The sequence below is a fragment of the Leptonychotes weddellii genome, unplaced genomic scaffold (assembly GCF_054177405.1).
Source record: "Leptonychotes weddellii isolate Sample4059 unplaced genomic scaffold, ASM5417740v2 HiC_scaffold_3136, whole genome shotgun sequence".
NCBI lineage: Eukaryota > Metazoa > Chordata > Mammalia > Carnivora > Phocidae > Leptonychotes > Leptonychotes weddellii.
This window is the reverse complement of record NW_027910783.1, coordinates 1-8,766: the sequence shown is the minus strand read 5'-3', so window position 1 is coordinate 8,766 and position 8,766 is coordinate 1. Positions and strand designations below refer to the sequence as shown.

Sequence of the window (8,766 nt, the reverse complement as noted above, 5' to 3'; positions counted from 1 at the left end):
ATTACTGATACGGAGAAAGTTTTAGTGATCTGGATAGGATACCAAACCAGCCACAACATCCCCTTAAGCCAAAGCCTAATCCAGAGCAGGCCCCTACTCTTGTCAATTCCGTGAAGGCTGAGAGAGATGAGGAAGCTGCAGAAGAAAAGTTGGAAGCTTAGCAGTTTGGTTCATGAGGTTTAAGGAAAGAAGCCATATCCATAACAGAAAAATGCAAGATGAAGCAGCAAGTGCTGATGTGGAAGCTGCAGCAAGTTATCCAGAAGATCTAGCTCAGATCATTAATGAAAGTGACTATGCAAAAAACAGATGCTGTCTAGGTCTTTTGTCACTAGAGGGAAGAAGTCAGTGCCTGGCTTCAAAGGAGAGGCTGATTCTCTTGATAGGGACGAATGCAGCTGGTGACTTTGAGTGGAAGCAGTGCTCACTGACCATTCTGAAAATCCTAGGGCCCTTAAGAATTACGCTAAACCTACCTTGCTTGTGTTCTATAAATGTAATAACAAAGCCTGGATGACAGCACATCTGTTTACAACATGGTTTTCTGAATATTTTAAATCCACTGTTGAGAAGTACTGCTCATAAAAAAAAAAAAAAAAAAAGATTCCTTTCAAAATATTACTCTCATTCACCATACACCTTGTCACCAAAGAGTTCTGATGGAAATGTACTATGAGAGTAATGTCATTTTCATGCCTGCTAACAAGCATCCATTCTCCAGCCCATGGATCAAGGAGTGATTTTAACCTTCAACGGTTATCATTTAAGACATACATTTCATGGGGCGCCTGGGTGGCTCAGTCGGTTAAGCGTCTGCCTTCAGCTCAGGTCATGGTCCCAGGGTCCTGGGATCGAGCCCCGCATCGGGCTCCCTGCTCCGTGGGAAGCCTGCTTCTCCCTCTCCCACTCCCCCTTCTTGTGTTCCCTCTCTCGCTGTCTCTCTCTCTGTCAATTAAATAAATAAATAAAATCTTAAAAAAAAAAAAAGACATACATTTCATAAGGCGATAGCTGCCATAAATAGTGATTCCTCTGATGGATCTAGGTAAAGTAAATTTAAAAACTTCTGGAAAGGATTCACTAATCTATTTTTTTAAAGATTTATTTATTTGGTGGGGGAGAGAGAGCGTGCACACATGAGTGGGGGGAGGGGCACAGAGAGAGGGAGAGAATCTCAAGCAGACTCCCAGCTGAGCACAGAGCCCAATGCTAGGCTGGATCCTAGGACCCCGGGATCATGACCTGAGCCGAAGGCAGACGTTTAACTGACTGAGCCACTCAGGTGCCCCAGGATTCACTATTCTAGATGCCATTAAGAACATTTGTGACTAACATTAATAGGAGTTTGGAGAAAGTTAAATCCAGCCCTCATGGATGACTTTGAGGGGTTTAAGACTTCAGTGGAGGGGCGCTCAGTCAGTTAAGCAGCTGCCTTCTGCTCAGGTCATGATCCCAGGGTCCTGGGATCGAGCCCCACATCGGGCTCCTTGCTCAGTGGAGAGCCTGCTTCTCCCTCTTCCTCTGCCTGCCTGCCACTCCCCCTTCTTGTGCTCTCTCTCTCACTCTCTTTCTCTGTGTCAAATAAATGAATAAAATCTTAAAAAAAAAAAAAGACTTCAGTGGAGGAAGTAGCTACCAATGTGGTGGAAACAGCAAGTTGAACTAGAATTAGAAGTGGAGCCTGAAGATGGGACTAAATTGCTTCAATCTCACAGTAAAACTTTAATGGGTGAGGAGCTGCTTCTGATGCATGAGCAAAGAAAGTGGTTTCTTGAGATGGAATCTACTCCTGGTGAAGATGCCGTGAAGATTGTTGAAATGACAACAGAGGACTTAGAATATTCCATAAACTTCATTGATACAGCTGCAGCAGGGTTTGAGAGGATTGCTCTAGTTCTGAAAGAATTCCCATTGCAGGTAAAATGCTATCAAACAGTATTACGTGCTGCAAATTGTTCATGAAAGGAAGAGTCAACCAATGTGGCAAACTTCACTGTTGTCTTATATGAAGAAGCTTTCACAGCCACCCGAGCCTTCAACAACCACCACCCTGCTCGGTCAGCAGCCATCAACATCCGGGCAAGACCCTCCACCAGCGAAAAGATTGCAACTCCCTGAAAACTCAGGTGATGGTTAGCAATTTTCTAACACTGAAGTATTTTTAAGTTAAGGTATACACATTGTCTTTTTAGACATAATGGTATTGCACACTTAATAGACTACACTATAGTGTAAACATAACTGTTATCTGCACCATGAAACCAAGATTCATTTAACTTGCTTTACTGCAGTATTTGTTTTATTTCAGTGGTCTGGAACTGAACCTGCAATATCTCTGAGGTATGCCTGTGTAGAAAGAACTCTTACCACCCAATGGTTAAAAAAAAAAAATCTAATTAAAAAATAGGTGAGGAATTTGAATAGGCATTTCTCCAAAGAAGACACTTCTCCAGTGAGTTACCACTTCATACATATTAGGATGGTTAGAAATCATAAAGAGACATAACAAATGTTGGTGATGATATGGAGAAATTGGAACCTTCATACATTGCTGGTGGAATTGCAAAACGGTGCAGCCACTTTGCAAGAGTTTGGCAGTTTCTCAAAATGTTAGACGGAATTACCATATGACCTAGCATTTCTACTAAGTATATACCCAAAAGAATCGAAAACTTGTCCACACAAAAACCTGCACACAAAATTTCATAGCATTATTCATACTAGCCCCAAAGTGGGAAGAACTTTTCTTTTGAAAATTGCTATATCTCTAGTGAGTTACGGGATATTAGTATGTCCTTCCCGACATTTTCCAAGTTAGCCTATAAATTCTAGAGAACAGAAAAATCAGGTGAGTATTGGAGAATATATTTTGGGAAAGGAGAGAAATTATAAAGGAAGTATAGATTGTGAAGCTTTTATAAAAGTGTGTGCAGTGTGAGTTTTGCATACAGATAAGTCAAATGAATTACTTAGTTATCCTTGATAATGTGGGAAATTACTGATCTCTATTATTAGAACAGGTATGTTTATAAATTTGAAGAAGCAGTATATTTATTGGAAAGGATTGAAAAGGATTTTGGTGTATGGTTCAAGTAGTGGTGAGTTTTCAGCTTTAAGCCTATACAAATTTGGGGCAATATTATGACTCTTGGACTTTTTCTACTGTGTTCACAGAGTATAAGTAACATTGAAAAGCATTTCAGTTATTTATAACATAAATGCAAGGTATTTTATGGAAGTGCTTTATATTGACCTACTTGTTATGTACTATTTTAATTTCATATCCTTTAGATATTTGGATTTGAACTGCATTTTGGAATTCATCGTTATGTACAATGTCACCATCAAATGAAGTTCCAGTTAGACCCACCCCCCCTGATGGCGGCTGGGGGTGGGCAGTGGTTGTTGGAGCTTTTATATCCATTGGCTTCTCTTGTGCGTTTGGCAAATCTATTTCTGTATTTTACAAAGAAATTGAAGAAATGTTTAATGCCAGCACCAGCGAAGTGTCCTGGATCTCTTCTATTATGTTTGCTGTCATGTATGGGGGAGGTAAGTACCCAGAAGGCCTACCCTTTTAATTTTCAATAGGCAGACAAAGGCTCCATTTTAAATAGTTTTTGTTCTTGATGCCTTTATGTGTAAGATATTTAAAATGTTAGTTTTTGAAGCTAGGTAGTTGGAGTCATATTTTTCATTCCCTTTAACAATAAAGGCTACATACAACCATGTGCTGTTAGGTCAGTTATATTGCAAAAACAGATATCATTATAAAGGATAACTTTCTTTAAAAATGGTTTTGTGTTGGTTGCTGGTGTATGGAAAGTCAATTGATGTTTGTGGGGTCTTTTTCTTTTTTTAAAAATATTTTCTTTATTTGACAGACAGAGAGACAGAGAGAGAGGGAACACAAGCAGGGGGAGTGGAAGAGGGAGAAGCAGGCTTCCTGTGGAGTGGGGAGCCCAGTGCGGGGCTCGATCCCAGGACCCCGGGATCATGACCTGAGCCGAAGGCAGACGCTTAACGGCTGAGCCACCCAGGCACCCCTGATGTTTGTGTTTTAATTATATATCCCTGCTAACCTCTATTACTTCCAACAGTTTATTGGTAGATTTTTTTTTTCAAAATTTTAAGATAGACAAACTTATCTTTTGCAAATACTGATAGTTTGGTTTCTTCCTTTCCTTACACCTTTCTTGCCCCCCTGTCTTACTGCACTGCCTCGGACCTCCTGTATAATGTTGAAGAAAAGTGGTGATGGTAGGCATTCTTGTTTTGTAGTTCTGTTTTGGTTTTGTCATTGTTTTCTATGAGAAACAAAGTACATTTCAGCTAATTTGAAAATATGCTCTAACGTCAGAAGTTTGATCAGACTTGCTCATACATTGCATCATGTTCATGTGCATTTGCTCCAGATGATCATCTAAAAAATTAAAAACAGAGCAAACTTGCTACATACATATTGATAATATCCTAGATACATAGGATACATGTACATGAAAAATCCTATAAACACTTATAATCAGGGTATTTGCAGCCTAATCTTCCTTGAAGGAGATAGGCTAAAGTCTTCCAAACTTCAGTTAAAATCCATCCAGTATGTTCTAGGTATATAGAAGATGTACATGGTACATTATACAATCGATGCTATATTTTTCCCATTACACAAACCTGTGACTCTGAAATAAAATAGAAAGCAATATTTCTTACCACTGTCTTCTGATTTATCTGTTTATTTGTGGGGTGGGGTATTTATGTCTCGGCATCCTTTTGTGTCAGTAAGGCTTTGTGCAGGTGTGGATGTGAGGGGTGGGCTTCTCTGCGTTACTAAATTTCTGGTTCTCTCCTAGGTCCTGTCAGCAGTATCCTGGTGAATAAATATGGCAGTCGTCCAATCATGATTGTTGGTGGCTGCTTGTCAGGCTGTGGCTTGATTGCGGCTTCTTTCTCCAACACTGTACAGGAACTTTACTTGTATATTGGATTCATTGGAGGTGAGTTGCTACTGATGTATTTTCAAGCATTAATTTTTATGTGGACTCTATAGCATTCATCTGCCAACTCTTTTGAAAAATGAAAATTCTTTGTTAGAAAAATTATTGGATCACCATTTTTAAGAGCTATACATATGTTAATTTCATAGTACCAGAGAAACATGTCTTTTTTTTTTTTTAAGATTTTTATTTATTTGCGAGAGAGAGAATGAGAGACAGCGTAAGAGAGAGGAGGGTCAGAGGGAGAAGCAGACTCCCTGCTGAGCAGGGAGCCCGATGTGGGACTCGATCCCAGGACTCCAGGATCATGACCTGAGCCGAAGGCAGTCGCTTAACCAACTGAGCCACCCAGGTGCCCCTGTCTCTCTTTTTTTTTTAAGATTTTATTTATTTATTTGAGAGAGAGAGAGAGCATGGGGGGGAGGGGGCAGAGGGAGAAGCAGACTCCCTGCTGAGCAGGGAGCCCTGACACAGGGCTCAATACCAGGACCCCAGGATCATGACCTGAGCCGAAGGCAGACGCTTAGCCAACTGAGCCATCCAGACACCCCAGAGAAACATGTTTTTAAAGAAAGTTCTGGCACTTTGGGGTGGTTATTTTTTTATTGAAAGAGAGGGTTTTTTTCTTTCTTCTTTTTTTAAAAAAATTATTTTTTTGTCTTAAGAAACATAGTGGCCATAAGTAAAGAGTGTGTGGCAAGTTGTTGAAATGGTGGTCATCAGCTATTCCCACTCATTATCCTTCTACCCAAGAAGAAATTGTTTCAAATTAGAGTAAGAGAGAATGTCAGAAACAAGCAAGAATTTTTTGGTAGAGAAGCCATATACATTTTCAAGGGATTAAGGACACACATGAGAAAACCTCTTTCCCCCTTTCTCATAGCTAAATTTGGGAAATGAAACTGCTGAGGATAAAGAATAAAGATCATCCATTGCCCTACAATTCAGAGGAAACCATTAATATTTTGATGCTCATACATTTTTTTATGCATACACATATGCTTTTTTAGTATAATGTTTGTAACCAGTTTTTTTTTTTTTACTTACTAATACATTATGTATATAGTTCCCCATTTCAATTAACATACTGTAGCAGCTACTATTTTTCCATTGGATGGATGTGCCATAGTTTATTTCACCATTTTCTAATTGAAAGACCTTTCAGTTGTTTATATTTTTCACTATTAATTAACACTATTTGTATGATAGTGCTTCTCTGTATTTCTTTGTGAACATGATAATTTCCTTAGGACAAATTTTAGAAGTGGAATTACCGGGGGAAAAAGTTTTTGATATGATTGGCCAAATATCCTTTTAGAAAGGTTCTAATAGGGACGCCTGGGTGGCTCAGTTGGTTAAGCGACTGCCTTCGGCTCAGGTCATGATCCTGGAGTCCCGGGATCGAGTCCCGCATCGGGCTCCCTGCTCAGCAGGGAGTCTGCTTCTCCCTCTCCCGCTCCCCCCTCTTGTGTTCTTTCTCTCTCTCACTCTCTCTCTCAAATAAATAAATAAAATCTTTAAAAAAAAAAAAGAAAGGTTCTAATAATGTACAGTCCTACCTGCAGGATCTGAGATAATGCTAATAACAGGTATTTTCTTTTTGGATCTGTACTTTTACTACATTAATTAAAATTTTAAACATTTAAATATTGTAATTCATCTAGAGTATTTGAATAACAGGAAGGAACAGAACTTTATTTGTTCCCACTTAGTTATTCAGCCTGTTTGTTATTAACTCATTCAATAAATATTTGTCCCTACTGTATGTCAGGGACTGTTCCAAGCTCTGTGGGGATTGAGTCAACATGATAGATAAGATTCCTGCTCTGTAGTGGAGGGAAGCAGACAATAAACAGACCAACAAATAAATGAGTAAATAAGAAAAATATCAGCTTGTGGTAAGTGCTTTGCAAAAACTTGAAACAGAGAATTTTGATGGAGAAAGATTGAATAGTCCCTAAAGGGAAGTCCTCTTAGAGTTGGTGACCTTGAGTTGAGATCTGAATGATAAGTAGGAGCCAGGCTTGTGAAAATCTAGAGGAATAACTGTGCTGAGCACGTATGAGAATACACTGAGATGCGGATAGGAAGGTAAGTAAGGGCTTACCTACCAAGGGAGCAAGAATGGGAGACCATTTAGGAGGTTATTGGGATGCTTGTTTCAGCTCCATCGACTGAAAAATCTACTCTTTCCCTATTAATATAAATGTATCTTTTGGTCCTATTTCTGGACTTTTCCCCAATTTTATTATCAGTTTTTCCATTTTTGACTAAGTGCACACTTCTCATTACTGTAGCTGTAGCTGTAGAAAATATTTCTATATCTGTTAGTGTTGGTCCCACCAATTATTTATACTTTTTGAATATTTCTAATATATTTATTCTCTGAGGGGTATTTTTTTTTTTTAAGATTCATTTATTTATTTTAACGAGAGTGTGAGAGAGCGGGGGGAGGGGCAAAGGAAGAGGGAGAGAATCCCAAGCAGACTCCTGACTGAGTGCGGAGCTAGACATGGGGCTCAATCTAACGACCCTGAGATCATGACTTGAGCCAAAATCAAGAGTCGGATACTTAACTGACTGAGCCACTCAGGCATCGCGTCTCTGGATATATTTTACAGTCATTGTACTTCGTCTGAAAAATTGAATGCATTGACATTTTCATTGAAATTACATTAAATTAATGGATTTACTAAGGTAATGTTAGCATCTTCACAATATTGTGTTTACTGTCCTAAAATATTTTCTCTCTCCCCATCCCCTTTCTTTTCCTGCCCGTCTGCCCCTCCTCTTCTGTCTTGCTCTCTGATTTTACAAGATTTATCCTCTCTCCTTTTTGTTTTCAATTCCCTATTCTTCAGGAAACCTAAAATTATGAAACTAAACAAAGGAGCCTACATTTATTATTCTTATTTTTGCTAAAGCAAAAAGAATTATTTTAATGTTATATTTTAAGTCTATTACTTGTTGCATAAAGAGACTTTATGTCTGTATTTGATAACAGCCCACTTAATGATCTACTAGTTATAATGATGATTTTGACCTCTTGCCATTCAGTTTGTCTAGCTGATTAATAACAAATATGTTTCTGACATTTATTACGGTATGTAATTCTTCCCCCCTCCTCCCCAGGTCTTGGGCTTGCCTTCAACTTGAATCCTGCTCTGACCATGATTGGCAAGTATTTCTACAAGAGGCGACCGTTGGCGAATGGACTGGCCATGGCAGGCAGCCCTGTGTTCCTCTCCACTCTGGCCCCTCTCAGTCAGGCTCTCTTTGGTATCTTTGGCTGGAGAGGGAGCTTCCTAATTCTTGGGGGCCTTCTACTAAACTGCTGTGTAGCTGGAGCCCTGATGCGACCAATAGGGCCCCCACCAACAAGTGCAGGGAAAGATAGGTCTAAAGAATCCCTTCAGGAAGCTGGAAAATCTAATGTAGAAAAGGAGGCAGGTGATGCAAATACAGACTTTAATGGCGGAAACGCCAAAGAAGAGAAACGATCAGTTTTTCAAACAATTAACACAGTTTTGGATTTATCCCTGTTTACCCACAGAGGCTTTTTACTGTACCTCTCTGGGAATGTGATAATGGCTTTTGGGATGGCTACTCCTTTAGTCTTTCTTAGTAATTATGGCAAGAGTCAACATTACTCTAGTGAGAAGTCTGCCTTCCTTCTTTCCATTCTGGCTTTTGTTGACATGGTAGCCAGACCTTCTATGGGACTTGTAGCCAACACCAAGTGGATAAGACCTCGAGTTCAGTATTTTTTTGC

General features: G+C 39.4%; 1 protein-coding gene across 1 annotated transcript; it reads left to right on the top strand.

Moving 5' to 3' along the window:
- Positions 1 to 1,184: 1,184 nt before the first annotated feature.
- On the top strand, positions 1,185 to 8,761 carry LOC102726846 (monocarboxylate transporter 1; the record flags this gene model as incomplete). The annotated part of the gene is made up of 4 exons (XM_081810649.1): positions 1,185 to 2,126; positions 3,292 to 3,552; positions 4,851 to 4,994; positions 8,127 to 8,761. Coding segments are annotated over exons 2-4 (996 nt in total), but the record flags the coding sequence as incomplete, so codon positions are not given.
- Positions 8,762 to 8,766: the final 5 nt, after the last annotated feature.